The following is a 17,339-nucleotide window of genomic DNA, read 5'->3' on the forward strand; positions in this document are numbered from 1 at the left end:
CTGTGGCTTAAGAACATCCTTTCTTAGAAATATCCTTAGAAAGTCATTGTGTTTTGGGAATATCTCTACTAAGGAGCATCCCCAAAAAGACATTGCAGTTTGGGAACATGCTAATTGAGAACATCCCTGAAAAGACATTATAGATTGGGAACATCCCCGGAAAGACATTACGGCTTGAGGACATTCTCACTCAAAAACATTCCCAAAAAGACATTGCAAACTTACTATCTTGCAACCTCACTACCAATTAGTGCACAGGAGCATCTCCGACCATGAATATCTTCTATCTATTGGCTCAGGTCACGAGAACATCCTCATGTAGGAATATCCCTCTAGGGCGAGACCCTTCCAATTTCTAAATCTAATTATCCTTGATAGTATTATCATCAAGGAGGAGGTCAATGTTAGGAAACCTGACGTTATACAGTGGCAAGTGTGTGAAGTCAACTCTATCAGCAACACCCCCCATGCTATTTCATACTTCTAATAGATGGTGGTGGCAACCTCACACTAGCCCATGCCTCCAACAACTCGCAAGTGTACATGGCAACTTGTGTGGACAACCTACTCCACAGCTATAAAAGGAGGTTCTCGGTTACTAAGCAGCAGTTGAACTCTTCATTCTTTAAGCCCTTCTCTCTTAAGAAGGCAACATATTCTCTTTCATCTTTGCAATAACTTGGTCATCGGACGGGTTAATCTAACCATATTGGGCCCTCGATGATTGATGTTAGCATGCAAGTAACAGACCCACCTAGGCGCAAAGGTTAGGAGCTCTATCTACTCTGTAACTAGGTTAAAAGGATGATTACCAGTTAACCCCTATTACACGCAAAATCAAAACGAGCTCATTTGGGAGTTGACCGATTACAATTCTAAGCCAAAATTAATCATGAACTTGTGGTTTGAACCGCCAATTCAAATTGACAGTTCTAATAGTTGATTTTTTTTTAAACTTTACTTGATAGTTTTGACCGTCAATCATTGGAAATTATTTCTTTTAAATATTTGAGATTATTTAACTATTTTTTAATCATATGTTGGGATTCAATCAAAATCTCATATTGGAAAGATTTAAGGAAAATCATGGGTTTAAAAGGATACATGAGATCTCCATTGACATAAACCCTTTTGGGGAGAGTCCAAGAGAAAAGTCATGAGGGTTTAGGCTCAAAGTGGACAATATGATGTCATTGTAGAAATATGTGGGCATCCTTTGGGCACAACAAATGGTTTCAGGGTGGGCCTGGGGTAAGTCAGGTTTACTGGATGCTTGTGGGAAAGACCCCGAAGCAGGTCAGGATCATCGGATATTCATGGGGAGGTCTGAAGCAAGTCAAGATAACTAAATACTTGTGGGGAGGCGAGTATGTCAGGATGATCGAATGCTCGTAGGGAGACCCGAAGCAGGTCAAAGTGATCATGATTTAATGTCTATTATTCTCCAAACTCTATAAATAGGCAACTCATTTCATTATTTTTACACCAAATTCTCTACTCTAGTTTCTTAATTCTTAAATTTCTATCACTTTCAACTTTAATTTTCCAATTATAATTGTAGGAGCTTCATCTCAATCTCGAAAGGGTAAGAAAATAATCAATTCAAATTTGGATCTCAATCTTTAAAATCATCTATTTATACTAAGTATTTTGAGAAAATCATTTTTTCATTAAGAGAATTATGTGCAAAATATAAGTATTGTAAAGTCTCCCGTAAATTTCAATGGTTATAGGTCATTAAAGTGATATGTCGAAATGAAGCACGTTATGGAATTTGGAATCAAACATTCTTAAATGTAATTGTTTAAAAGTACCAATTCAAATTTATTTAAATATTATGATAATAAAGTAAAATAATCATTAGTTAAATTTATTTATATAGAATATCTTTCTTTTATATTTGGGTCTAAATGTATATTTTAAGTTTTTTTTTATCAAGAATCAGTTAACACATCTGTTAAACGTATTTCCCGAACTATACTTATTCATACAATAAAAAAAAATAGAAAAGGTAAGGAAAAAAATTTAATAAATTAAATAATAAAATTTTTTATATTTTGATTTTGGATGGACGTAACTCGTTATTGGATCGATAAGTTCTAGACAATTCAAAAATATTTATTAGAATATCTAGTTTTTGAAAAAGCACAAATTGCTCATAATATTTCTCAATTATTATACTTAATTTTAGAAAAATACATATTACTTCTAAATATTTTTAATATCATTTAATAATGTTAATTCTAATACCTGCCAGAAACCTAAATTTATATGTTAACACAAATTTATCTTTCTACATGTGTTCAAGCTGGATTTAATTTTTTATAAAATCAACTAAGTCAATTAAAATTATTATTTTTTATTTATGGTTCCAACCTAGTATAATGAAATAATAGGATATATTTTGTAAAATTAATAGAATGAGATATAAAAATTTCCTATGTGATGTACTAGCACATTAAATTTAACATATCAATTATTATAAAATTTATTTCAATATAAAAAATTATTATGTTTATTTTTTACATAAAATACTAACAATATTAATGCATAATTATTTTTACACCAATGAAATATATGTAGTAATATTTGTGAAATTTTAAAAATATTTAATGATGTAATTAAATATTTTTTCAATATTTATTATTCTACTTCTCATTTAGTTTTGATAAATTTTTGCAATATAATTTTAATTTTAAACGAATATGTTTTGAATGGATTTCTATATCTTTGCGTATTAGCAATGAAAGTAAAATAGAAAAAATATTTTTATTATATTTCTAATATTTATTTAGTTGCATTTACTTTAGACCCTGAGTTATATTAGATGCTTTACATAAAATGTTAATTATGTATTATGATACGTTAATTCTATTTAAAGATTCTTCTCTTCAGTATCATGCTAATATTATAAAAAATACTAAAAATAATTTATTTAATACTTATAAATATTATAGTTTATAATATAGATTAGAAGCTAATATATCCAAAATATATTAGTAGCGGTAATTCAAATTTATAAAAGTACAACTTTTATTAAGAAAGCAGACGAAACATCCATGAGGATCCTCAAAATTATTTTATAACTTATTTTGATTTTAGTGAAACAAATAACAAGTTAGATTTTGATATTTTACGGTATTGGACATAGAAGATTCAAAATTTTCTCATCCTCTCCATCATAGCTAAAGAAATTCTAGCTTGTCTATTGTCAATCGTTGTTGTAGAATAGACGTTTAGTTTTAGAGGTAATATATTAGATAAAAGGCAATCTACTTTGCCGCCTTACTCTTTGAAAGCACAAGAATTATTTGATGATTGAATGAAAGTCGCAAAAAAAAGACAAAAAATGCAACTTTCAGATGAGAGATTGCAATATGGGGAGATTGGAGCTAGTAATTTTATAGCTTTGACAAGAATTGTAAGAGATGGACTTTATAAGTGAAATTAACAAATGACATGTGGAGCAAGCATACAATTGGTGCACTTAAGGAATTGAGGACCTAGATGATGGAAAGTTGCAACAATCGGAAGATAGTGAGTTGTGTGACTTATAATTGTTGGGTTCATGATTTCAAGTTAGATATGCTTGATCGAGAGCTTTCAACAAGAGAACATGAGTTTTGGTATATTAGTCTAAGCATGAGCTTGATTTTGGATGGTGGTGAGGGATTAGAAGGTGTAAATAAAAAAAAAAATCAAAGATTGAACTAGAATGCGTAGTCAATTTCATGGTTAACTAGAATCCTTTGCTCAAGCTTAGACTTGATCTCTATCTAATTTGATTGTAATGTCAATTGAGTCAACTCATGTAACCTTTGGGCAAGATAAGCTTATTGTATCAGCTAGTTGAGTTAACTATTATAGGTACCGAACGAGTAAACATGGTTGAGTCAACTAAAGCTAAAAGTCATTGATGGATAAGCTTACGATTGTTGCCGTAATTGTGCCTCAAACAATTTGGTGCAACCTTTGGTTTTAATGCTTAGGTAAATGGTTTAAATTAGTTCTTTATCTTATGAGTTGATATATGTGTTTGATTGTGTAGGGATTTGCAAGAACACACATAGAGCTTGGAGAACTCATGACTTAGAGTGTCTTAGAGGTCCATAAAGATTAAAGGATGGTGTAGAACATTCGAAGGATCACATAATGAAAGGCACTAAGGTGGTGATTGAATCAACTCTAGAGCAATAACTTGGCACAACCAAATTGGAGCTCAGTGGTTCAAGGTTCAAAGATATCAAAGAAAAGTCATGAAGACAACCAATGAAGGCGGATTATATAGGAAAAGACATGAAGAATGACATGTGGAGGAACTAAGGGCTCATGTACATCCAAGGGACCAAGTAATTAGCTCAAAGGTAGCTAAGGGGAAAAAAGTCATGAATGGTAAGATTTCAAGGTGAGTTGTGATTGGTAATGGCCAACAGTAGTTGAACTGAAAAATCCAAAATTCCAAAGGTTCAAGGTTTAGGACCTGTCAACTAGTGTAACAATCAATTTCACAATCAACTATGGATAAGGAGGCCATAAACAAAATATTCTATTCGGGTGACTAGTTGAGTTAACAATTGATTAGCGGCACATTAGCCAACTGATGGCAAGGTTCCAATCAACCGATGCCAAGGATGGAAAATAGAAAAGAGTCGTTCGAGCTCAACAATAGTAGGATCAAGCAAAGTAATCAAGTAATGGTATAAACTAGCTGATTGATCGACAACAAAGGCTTCAGGGATGCTTCAAGGTTGGTGATATATAGTTGAAAAAACCATATTACAAGCCTTTGTGCTTTCTCATCTTGTAATCTTGTTCTTGTAAGAGGGTTTTCCACCTTTGGTAATTGACTAAGAAGGAGACAATTAGCAGCACTTTTTGAGAGTGATTTACGGACAAACCATGGACCGTGAAGTAGGAGTTTGGAGAACTATCTATATTAAGAAATATTTTAGTAATTGTTTAAGTTTGCTTTTGTTATGGTAATGTTTGTAACATTGCGCTAGATCAATAGCAAGAGTTGTTGTAAATCGCAATTATAGGTTCCATATGCTATTCACCCCCCCACATCTAGCATATTCATCACCTCACAATCCTTACAACTGATATTAAAGTGGGTTCACTCTTCTACAAACTAACCACCACGAGAGCATCAAGGTGATGGATAGAGCGGTGTGCAAAGCTCCATCATATGATGAAGACTTCATTTCATGGAGAAGATGTTAGGATTGATGATTTTGCTAGAGGGATTGAATAGATGCTCACTTTCATTCATGTAAGATTTAGTGCGCAGCAGAACAACAACTACAAAACCAACTCAAAACACAAATACAACACAAACTATTATAATGTGCTTTGGTCATCTTCCCTTGGACCCCTACTCCATGACTATGATCCTTAGGATGGATTACTCCCACAAACCCTCCATACTTTCTCCTTTTCACATATCTTTTAGAGACAGAGAAACCAAATACAACCTCTATTGCTCCAATACAAGAGGGAATACAAAAATATAAGTAATAACAAAAATAATACAAGAAATGGAAGTTGCAACAATGAAATATTTGCTTTGCTTACTTTCTTTTGCTTTGAATTACTCAAGGAGGCTCAAGAATGCAGTAGTACTCCAAAAAACACAAACATTAGCCAAAAATCCCCAAGCCTTCCTCCATTTATAAGTTTCCTATTAATGTTGTATTTCACTAAGTAGTCAACTATTGTGCACCATTGGTATCCTAAACCCTAAACCCTAAACCATTGGTCGATTGGACCACTATAACAATTGAGAATTAGAGTCTTGACAATAATAACGACTCTTTCTAGACTTCCACTTGTACCATTAGTTAACTTCTTACCATTACTGGTTAACTGCCAATGCACTAGTCAACTAATTCTAAATGGAAATATTCTATTTGTTGACATTTCAACCTAAGCCGATTGCTATCCTCGTTAGTTGACTTCTCCAATCCTTAAATATGACCAAATCATAATTTCTTAGTTTCAAGTTTATGAGTCAATTACTCTACTTTTTCACTTGAGTAGAACTTTGATTTCTGTCACTCTTAAGGTTGAATCTATGTGGTGCCAAGAGACCTCATGTCTATGGAACTTCCTAATCTATCTAGTACAAGTTAACCTCAACTTATCAAGACTTTTTCTTTACCTAACATCTAATTAACCTCAACATATAAGGACTTCTCTTGTCTAGAAACTCCTTTCCTTTGAGGCTTCATCCATTACCTAGTGTTTAATTGACTTTGACCTATCAAGAGTTTCACTTGTCCATTCTCATGTCAACTTTGACTTGCTAAGATTTTCAATGCTTAAAGTTCACTCCTACGGGACTTCATCACTTACTAAGCATCTAATTGAGTTAGACTTATATGAACTTCTACTTAGAATTCACTCATCTGAAACTTTGTTACTTGTCAAGTATTTAGTCTACCTTGATCTACCTTGGACTACCATATTCCTAGAGTTCACTCTTCTAAGATTCAACCTTGCTTGACATCTAGTCCCTTGACCTACTGAAAATTCATTCACTACTAGGCATTTAATCCTCTTTGACTTGTCTGAACTTCAACTTGCCAATACCTTATTAGACTTCTCTAATGTCAACTCCCTATTAGACTTTTTAATATCAAATATTTTATTGACCGCTACCCATTTGGATTTCATCTGTTGTCAAGTATTGGTTAAGAAACCTAACACAAATCTTGGTTTGTCAACGCTAGTTTCAACTTGATTACAAAACTCTCATTTTGAGAGGGCTTTTGAGCTATCAAGCCGAAATTCTCTTGATTGCGCTAAGTCAAGTTCGACAAGCTTCATATGTATTCTTCTGAGTCCTTGTAAAATTTATGCATACAGTCATAATATATTCAAACCTAATTTTCACTTTATGTCAAGCACATTAGTCAAACAAAAACACTTAAAGCACAATTACACTAACAATGTTATCTCTAGTTTTAATGACACTTATTCTCGAAATAGTGGACAATAATCAAATATAAAAGAAAAGACAAAGCATTTGTTTTTAGAAGATAGTGGACAATTATTAAACATACAAAATGTAAAAAAAAAATGACACAAAAGGTATGAGGGAGAATTTGAAATAGAAAGATTTTTAAAGAAGAACCTTTAATACACAATTGGCAGAAGATCTATAGTTCTCTCAACGATAACTAAAGATGTTTATTTTGTCTACTTTCACTTTTACATTAACTCAATGTTGAATATTGGGGGTCATATACTTGATTCATTTTGTAGTTCCCTCACCTCTAGAGCGATGGTGGCAAGCTTAAATTTGTACAAGAAAATGGATTGGAGCAAAGGTGATACTTAATTGAAGTTTGTGATTAATGTGGGCTATTTTAATATCCAAATTTTTCAATGTTTAAGTTTGCTAGAAAGTTAAATCCGCTATCTTAGCGGCCTCCTAGTGTCGGTCCTACGAATATGGAAGGAAGTACATGCAGGTACACATGTCATAGGTGCATGGTGGGGTAAACCCGAGATTGTCAGTTCCTGAGAATCGACCCCTAACCATTATGTCAGAAATGTTATGCGCCCACCGTCTGCACTACACCCTGAGGACAATGTTTAACTTTGCTAGAAGCTTGGGAACCAAGTGAACTATTAAAAAATCCTATCTGATGTTCTTAAATCTATCAACTTTAATAGTTTACCATGTATTTGATTATTAATTATTGATGGTGTTTGTTTCTTGTTTGGGCTCCTCCTCTTCAAAAGCTAGATTCGTCTGTCCATGATCTAAGATTCGGCGATCTGAGAGGCAAACAATGTTAGGTTTGGCTTGCTTTATCGGTACAATCAATTTAACGCTATCAAATAAAATAAATCGAAAGCTTGCTAAAAGGAGAGAAGAAGAAAAAAAAAACTTTGTGGAGAAGAGATGTCTCTGTGCATGAGAAGAAAATTATATTTTTGTCTTACCCTTGGTGATACTTATATAACTGACAGAAAAGTATTATCACGTTAAATGTTGCGTGTTTCTCTACCCAACTAGTAAAGGTTGGTATGGAAATCAAATCCGACAATCGTTAGTTGTTTCTTCAAATATCAAATGTCACATATTTGTAGGAAATCTCAAGGACCAAATCTAGCGGCTACTATAAGTTTCTCCTCTCATAAGATGCCACATATTCATTAGAAGGCGATTAGAGAACCCGATCTAACCAATGAAATCTCCTTGACTTAGTGTTTGGAGATGTCAAACCTTAGTGCTTGGGGGTGATCGATCTTAGCTCTCAAAGATGCCAAACCTTAGTGCTCGAGACGTCAAACCTTAGTACTCGGGGATGCCAAACCTTAATGATCAAGAATTGAGCTTGGCCGATTGAGGTATTCAAGGACATTTGATTTCTCGATCGATCACTCTTCAGGGTACCATATTCTACATTGTTTATAATTTTTATTGTTTTAGATAATAAGTATGCTACTAATCAATCAATATGTTATTTAGTTGCTTAGCAGTAAAATTACAATTTGAAATAAAAAATGAAGATTACATTTCTCAAGTCCCTAGCCGCGTGGAGTTACGGATCTGCTGCAAGAACATTTCCACCGCTTCGCCACCAATATCCTTCTCCCGCTCCCATCCTCATCTCCATCCCATCCCATCCCATCCTAGCCTCATCTGGCCCTTACTTTTCAGTTTTAAAATCCATGTTGATAATATCCTAATACCGGATTCTCCCTCCACAACTTAGTTTTAACCAGCCCACCCTCCATTTTTTTTCCCGCTCTATAAAATGCCAAAAAAAGCAACGTTTTGGGTTCCGGGCGTCCGACCTGGCGCGGTGCTTAACGGCGTAACTTCCACGACATCGACTAAGCTGGTCCCCGTCAATGGGCTCTTGCCACGTCCAATTCCACCATCGGGGGCGTCGAGTCCGTTAGGGTTCTGTTTCTGATATCGCGTCGTTCCCAATCTCGCCATTCAATCCGCGCGGCTCGCTGTACACCAAAATATTGGCGCGTATCCTCGACGAATTCGAAAAAGGAAGGATAAAAAGTTATCGCTCTCGGATCTTTGTTTTGCCTCCTCCGTGGCAGCCGACTGCCTTTGGCTTGCTCCTGCCTTGCCGTGTTGGTTTGGATTTTAGGATCTCGGGATTTGATTTCTCTGAGAGTAAGGTTGTGTGGCATTTCGGCTGTGTTGCTTCTCTTTCTCCCAATTTTTTCTTTCGATTTCTTTGTTGATATTGATGTTGATATTTGTCAGCTTTAACAGGAGTCGCCAGCTCTTGATTTTTTTTTTTTTTGGTTTCAGGTGAAGGATGCTGGATTTGTGCTAAAGCTATTTCTTATTGTAAGCCATTTCGTTGATTTCTCTGTTCAAGATCGCATCTTAAGCAGTCGTTCTGGTATTACCTGTCTTGTTTTTTATTTTTTGATTCAAACGTTTCGTGGTTTAGAAAGTTTATTTGGTAGATCCAGATACAGGAGGGATTTTAATATGGAATACTTGTTTCCAAATAGGGGAATGGTTATTGGTTTTATTTAAATCTATTATATTTTCTGCATGAAAATTTTCGACGCAGTTTCATGCGTATTGGTTTGATCATAATATTCAGATCCCAGATGCGTAGTTGCATACGGTGTTATTATTTACAAAATAGTCAGTATTAACTAATATTCATGCAAAGATAATGATTGAAAGAGTTGTATACAATTTCTAATGCATACCAATAAAAACGGCATGCGTGATACTTTTGCCAATATTTGTTCTAGTATGAAATAGTTATTTCTTTTTTATTTATTGTATAGTTAAGTCAAAAAATATGTTCGTTAGTGATATATGGATTCAATAAAGATGAACCGGATTTGGCAGTGTTTTTTTCGTCTACTCTATACTTAGACTACATTAAGTTGAGTTGTATTAGTAACTTGCTTTATTTGTAAGTTAATTGTAGATTAATTCAATAGGTTATCTGTGATGTGGTGATTCACATCGTATAAGTACGAGGATGCAAATGCAGTTTCACAGAAATCTTTTAGAAACAATGATTTTAATAATTAGATTAATCTTTTGATAAAGGGACTAGTATTGAACTGTATTTTAAATAAATGCACCTGTTGATTGTAAGGAAGCAACCAGTGTTGAACAATTGGTTATGTAGGAAACTCAAGCCCACTGCCTTGTCTTCATTTTGGTGATGTAGTTTTTTTTTTTTTAATTATTATTATTATTATTATTATTATTTTGTTCAGTTATGCTGCTTGATTTTAGTTTTAGCCACTGTAGATTTGGTTTGCTGCTATGAAGAAACATGATATCATCCATTGGTTTTATGTTACTTTCCTACATATTCCAAATTCTTATGATGTTCTACTATATCATAAATTCATTATAGAACTCTTTGCTTATCATTCTTTGACCATTCTATCTGCTACTATGTGTTTTGTGTTTGTGTTTGAATACTATCCCCTTTCAGATCTTTAGGAATCACAGAAGTTAGTAGCAGGTGAAGCATTTACATTTTTAAGTTAGGTCTATGAGTTTGGAACCTATGACTTTCAAGCAAAAGCAGAAAGTGAAGAAAAACAAGTACCTAAAACCCGGCGCACTTGCACAAATGCGTCACAGAAGGATGTCAAACAAATTGTGCACTGTTATAGGAAAGAAAAGGATAATATTGGAGACTGAGATGGCAAAAATTAGTCTGCTGAATCAGGCTGATGTTACACAAGGTGATACATCAATGATCTCTCCTAACAGAGTTCCACCTCAGCCAATTGTAGATGAGGTTAAACGGCAGAAACTTCCAGCAACACCTAAAACACCACTAAGTGTTGAATTTGACAGCCAATCAAGACTTGAATCTCTTCCCATGGATATCCTGGTATGTCACCAGTGTGGGAGTTTTTCCTATCACCTGCTATACTTTGGTCCAAAGGTTTATGGTTTTTATTTCATAAATAATCACATTTTTCTTATTTTCTGTATAAAGATCAAAATTCTCTGCCACTTGCATCATGATCAGCTAAGAGCTGTTTTCCATGTTTCCCAGCGAATTCGAGCAGCTGTAAGTGTATTATTGTTTTTTGTATAACTGTTTAAATATGCTGTTGCAATAACAATTGATGTTAAGAATTCATTTTTTTCAACGAGTTTAATGGCATGGCAAGATTTAAATGTCTCATTTTGACGTAGGAGCTGTTTTAATTTTGGTAATAATGGTTCACTCATGTTTTGTGAAGTTGCATATCCTTGACCCTTGTTACAAGTAATATATGACATTTATTTATCTATTTTTGATCTGAAGTTGGCAAGGACCTCATGACTTTTTTTTTTTTTTTTGGAGAATTCAATTCTGAACCACAAGCCCTGATTTCTAGGTGATTACTGATTTCACCACAATATAGTTGTGTCATATTAATAAATAAGCATGCTTCTAACTTTGGAAGTAGGCACTTGCCATGTTCACATGTCTTTAGTGATCCCAAATTAGCAATAACATTTTGATCTTCAATGCACATGGGTTAATCATTACTTCAGTTTTTATTTTACATTTTAAAAAACAATTATGTAATAATTCTCATGCATATAGAAGTAAAAATAGCTATAAATTATTATCTAATAAAAACAATTATCTAGTAATAAAGGTTCTCTTACTAACACATAACCTGGTTATTATTTTCCTTTGTGTCTTGACTTTTGTGTTTATGCATATAACTTGTCTTTTTTGAATATGTACTTTAGATGCACATCTATATTGTGCTCTGAGTAGAAAATTCCCTTAAATTGACCAATATTAGCATGTGTCTTAGAAAAAGAATCTAGTAATGAGTTACCCGCCTTTGTTCAACATCAAAATTCTCAATATCTAAAGATTTACCTTCATTGTCTTATTGTTCTGATCTCAAAATTGGATCCAAGGTCATCAACCAAAATATTCTATTTCTATTCATTATTCTCTTTCACCTTTATTTTGCTCCATATAACAGGTTATCGCGGCCAGACATTATCATTTCAATTACACAACTCCAGACAGATCACGGCAGGAAATGCTTAACACCAAGACTCCAGTGCCAACTGAACATTGGCCTTTTGCAAAGTGCATATTCTTGATCACATATCTTGCGATATACTTTGACTTGCTTGCAATAATTTTCAACCCTGTACATTTTCAGCAAGGCAGAAGGAAAACGTATTTGGGGATCTATCCCACATACACCAAAGGCTCCAAAGCATGGTGGTCCTCGCTCTCGCCTTCACTTGCTTGACATAAAGCAGATTGCAGCTGTTCTATTCCCAGATTCTGCATTACCTCAACCAAACATGTTGCCACCAGGCTTGCCAAAGCCCGTTCTCAAGCCTGTATCTTCTACAAGGGTTCTGTTTTATGAAGATGAGCTCTGTCAGGCGGTAGCCCAGAATAAGCTTCGCTGAGCCACCAACTTCCAAGTTCTTGGCCATTCTGCATGATTCAATCCATTTGTTGCTGTCATGTACATGTCTTTTTGTCTTTCAAATGCAGTAGCTTGGTTTTTGTGGTCCTGTCTTTAAAGGTCAGAATCATGCAACCTGAACCTGGTTATAAGTCCTTTACATGTTCTATGTATAGTTTCCCCATATATAGGGTATGTTAGTTCAGATATAAATGTCTATTATAAAGTTCTATGTTGTTTTTCTTCCTATACTTTTCTAAGTTCTGGTTAGTTTTGAATTATTTTTTTTATAGTTGCCTCATTCTTGTAATTCCTCTAATGCCAAAAAATAACAATACATGCCTGTTGTAATTATTTTTAAGTAATGTAAATTAAGAAATATAATTACATCAAAGATAATAATTGAATAAATAAATTAATATTTACTCAATTTGGAAAAAAAAACATCTTTTCGTAATTATTTTATCTTTCAATAGATCAAAAGAAGAAACACGTTGATGTTTTAACTGGGCAAGTCTCCATTTTAGGATTGTTCAGAAGGTATTTGGCCTTTGGTCCAACATCAGTTAATTGGAGAAATCATCTCCTATCGTTACTTTGTGTTTAGGGGTTAAATCTTTGGGTCATGGTGTGATATTCAAATTGTCACTCAGGTACTCGTGATTTAAACTCCAGTTATGATATATTTGTAGAATTTTTTTTTCCAAATAAGGAACGTAGTTAAAGGATATTGGGCTTCTGGACTGACCGCCGTGTGTGCTTCCCAATTTACCTGATGACCGGTGGGAAATTTTCATGGGACCGGACCGATCACCTCAGAAATAGTTAATGAGATTAATTGGGATTATCAATTTTTATGTTTAGGGGTTAATAGTTAATTTATTTATGGTAGCAAGATGATTATACTTATTAAGGGAAGTAAATCATTGATCCTTATTATATTATAGTAAATATAATAAATTTATCCTCCTTTAATTGATCCCTATTATATTATAATAAATTTATCATCCTCATCCTCTAATTAAATGGTATACGTGAGAACAATGTTTAGTTTACTTTATGATGAGAAGTAAATTATAATCATTTATTTATAATCTATTTATAAATGTATATATTTAATTATTTATATTAATAATAATCTATAAAAATTATAAATGTATAATAATCATTATTAGATTCTAAAATTATTATTATAATTACATGTTTAATTAATAAAAATATTTTCTTATCTAAGATCTTTTTATTTTTATGTAATTAATATATTATAATAAAAAGTGATAATGATACGATTACTTTAGTGAAATAAATTATGATGTCAGATAATTCCAAACGAGAGGTGATACTACAAAATATTTTTAATTATAGTGATTTTAAAATATAAAATTGACTTTTTGTCCCATCACTATATGCTATATTTCTATTATATGTTTTAAGAAATAATTATTATAAGTAAATAGTTATTTATTTTTTAATTATTAGAAAATAATTATTATTAAAAAATAGTTATTTGTTTTTTAATTATTAGAGAATAATTATTTTTAGAAAATACTTATTATTTTTCTAATTTATGTGTTTTCCTATTTTGACTTGTAATGATATTTATATATACCATATGCTATCATTAATAATATGTGTAAATTCTATCATCATTATGGTATCAGAGCAAAACCTTAGTTTTATTCTCCTTTCTCTGCCACTATTGCTGTGGCCAAAGGAGGTGTCGTCATCCAAAGGCAACCCACCATCGGCCTTATCGCCGTAAAAAAAAAAAGTTCTTTCTGTCCGACCACTTCTGTGATCTCTATAATAATTTTATTTTCTTCTTTCAAAAGGTGCATTAATAGCGAGATTCAATTCATCCTCTTTTCTCTTTCTCTTCTTATTTTTTCTCATAGCAAGAGCAATATTATTATCTTTTTTCTTAAGTCTAAAGACATCAAATTTCATCATTCTCTTCCTCCTCTCCTTTGTTTGTTTGTTTTTTTTAAGCAACAACCGCATTATAGTGGTTTTTCCTTCATGAGTATTGTTTTAGCCATCTTTTGATAGGCCAAATAGCAAATTTTTTTTCTTCCAAGTTTTGTTCAATAGCATATTTTCTACATCTGCTCCAGCATATGCAACCACCAAAATGCAGCATTCTCTCTCTGCTGCTCTTATTCCAATGACAAGTCAGATTCCAGCCTTCAAACAACAACACCTCGTCTCCTTCTAATTGTTGTCTTCTTTCATCAAAGGCAAAGTTCAACAAATCATCGTTTCGTTGATCGCATTGGTAGATTTTGCTCTAAAAGAATACCCATCGGTCGTCTTCTACAATGGTTGCCACTAACGACATCACTCGCCGGCTATCTCTCACAAATACTCTTGATTCATCTTCCAAATAACGCACGGTTGCGTGCTCTTCGACTGAGACTGAATATTGCGCTATTGCCTCTGCGGCATCTGAGATATAATGGATTAAGTTACTTTTGACAGATCTGTTTCTTCCAGTTACCACGCATGCTGTGTTTTTCACTGATAATTTGGCCCTCCAAACTGCAAGTTACTCATATTTTTACTGAGGATTAGTTGGCTGATGCACTTACCAAGTCGCTTTCTAGACCTCGACTATTTGCTATTTGTAACAAGATTGATGTCACACCATCTTGAGAGGGTGTATTAGGAAATAATTATTATAAATAAATAGTTATTTATTTCCTAGTTATTAGAGAATAATTATTATTAGAAAATAGTTATTTATTTCTTAGTTATTAGAGAATAATTATTATTAGGAAATACTTATTGTTTTCCTAATTTATGTATTTTCCTATTTTCACTTGTAATGATATTTATATATACCATATGCTATCATTAATAATATGTATGAATTCTATCGTCAATAATACAATATCAACACACACTGAGATATGAAAAAGTTCAAGAATAATCTATGAGATACGACTCCTTTGTCATAATTATTTGATATGTTATTTATTTATTTATTTTTATTATTCGCTTTTCAAATTTGTCCATATTTGATATGTTATTTATTTATTTATTTTTATTATTCGCTTTTCAAATTTGTTAATTATGGACATAACTGGCTCGACTCATAGAAATTTTTGACTACCAAGATAAATCAAAAAGTAATCATAGATTCTCATCCAAACAATCAGCGTTCTTAGATTTATTATCCCACGAGAGGAAATCCCTACAATGTGCTATAGTTAGAATTCAAATCTTAAATGTTTATTTAACCACTTGGAGAATTTAACCGTTGCATTATAGCTCCGAGAGCATTAATATATTATTTATAGCATCAAAAGATGAACCCGTCATTTTAGTGTCCTTTTTAGGGTAGCTCCACACACTTTGAAAGATGATAAATCACGGAGGATATTTATCCTTTGTATAGAGAAGCTCAAACATCCATCTAAATATTTTCACACAAGTTAAAAATTGATCCTAAAATTATCTATTAGATCAAGTATCTATACAAATACTAATTACGTCAATACGGAAGAATTAGTTTATATGAGATAGATATATAGAGGGGCATAATTGATCATTGAACTTAACATTAATATTATAATCTTATAAGATGATTGATTTGCTGATTGTACCCTTAATTAAAAGGTTGCATATATTGCTAGCTTTTTTGAAGGTGAGTGACCTTGGTGACTTGGGTACATTGTCATTAGCTAAATGAGCCTACAAAGTCATATGCACATGACGGGAACTATATATATATATCCCTTAAAAGGTTGTATATATTGCTAGCTTTTTGAAGGTGAGTGAGTGACTTTGGTGACTTGGGTACATTCTATATTAGTTAATCAAAATAATTATATATATATATATAATTATTTTGATTAACTAATATAGAATTTAATTAAAAAAATTAAGGTTAATTTATTTTATTAAATTTAAAATATTAATTATAAAATTAACCATCATTCAATTTAATTACAAATATGGATCCTTTAGATCAAGTGTAATAGTTATTTTCATCATTTTAATATTTGATATAAAAAATTAAATTAATTTTTTATAAGGGAGAGTTCGTTATAGTAGCTTGCTGCTGGAGTCGTCTCTGCATTATACTATTGTATGAGTCTGACATATTCTTATTAAGTCTAATTTATGAGTCTAGGGTACTAATTTATGAGTCTAATTAAAAGTTCAACTTAATTAAGACTTTAATTTCAATTTGAAAATTATTTCAAAGAGTTATAAAATTTGAATAATTTTAAAAATTAATTAATTTTATAATTAATTATTTGTTGAAATAAATTAGGGATTACTTCCTAAATTTATTTAACCTCTATTTATAAGTTAAATATAAACCAAACATTTATATGGCAAGTTGGTTAAGAATTATCAATTCAAGTCTAGAGACAAAGAACTGCCTAAAATTTAATATGACAATCCTTATGCTCTGTTTACTCTCAAGTGTGGATGAGGAAGGAAAAGGAATTTATGATGAAAAATTATTCTCGAAGGAAGAGAAGAGAAAGAGTGAAGAAATCTCTTCCTATTTGCTTATCTTGATAGAAGAAGGTGGATACATGCAACGTAATTTTGTAAATAAAAAAAAATACATGCGTCATTTTTTAGATACATGGTATAATTTTATGAGTTAAAAAGGATACATGCGTCATTTTTTTGGTATATGGTATATTGACTTCAAAACTATCCGTTGATGGATTATATTTTTCTTCCATCTGAAAATTTTAATTAAGTAAATGATGAAAATTTTTCTTTAATTTTTATTTCTGCTCTCCCAACTAGATTGACCATTAGTCCTCTCTCTTATGTTAGCATTGGTGTTTCTTTTCGTTATCTTTCTCATTAGATGCGTGTAAAGATGAGATACATCTCAAAGTTGTATTGCAAAGTAGATGTTGGACAAATTTTGTGCTACTTCTACGAATGTATGATTG

At 32.4% G+C, this 17,339-nt stretch overlaps 1 protein-coding gene across 3 annotated transcripts; it reads left to right on the plus strand.

Annotated features, from left to right (window-relative positions):
• Positions 1-8,900: 8,900 nt before the first annotated feature.
• LOC122038458 (F-box protein At4g35930-like) lies at positions 8,901-12,665 on the plus strand. 3 transcript variants are annotated; one of them, XM_042598216.1, is made up of 6 exons: positions 8,901-9,156; positions 9,293-9,386; positions 10,458-10,865; positions 10,974-11,048; positions 11,971-12,080; positions 12,157-12,665. In XM_042598216.1, exons 3-6 carry the CDS (start codon positions 10,518-10,520, stop codon positions 12,413-12,415), a joined length of 792 nt encoding a protein of 263 aa, XP_042454150.1. In that variant the 5' UTR covers positions 8,901-9,156; positions 9,293-9,386; positions 10,458-10,517; the 3' UTR covers positions 12,416-12,665. The 3 variants fall into 3 exon arrangements, with proteins under 3 accessions (XP_042454150.1, XP_042454151.1, XP_042454152.1); XM_042598217.1 differs by having other exon boundaries at positions 9,293-9,331; XM_042598218.1 differs by having other exon boundaries at positions 8,901-9,151.
• The last annotated feature ends 4,674 nt before the right edge of the window (positions 12,666-17,339 follow it).

This window comes from Zingiber officinale, chromosome 1A (genome assembly GCF_018446385.1).
Source record: "Zingiber officinale cultivar Zhangliang chromosome 1A, Zo_v1.1, whole genome shotgun sequence".
Lineage (NCBI taxonomy): Eukaryota > Viridiplantae > Streptophyta > Magnoliopsida > Zingiberales > Zingiberaceae > Zingiber > Zingiber officinale.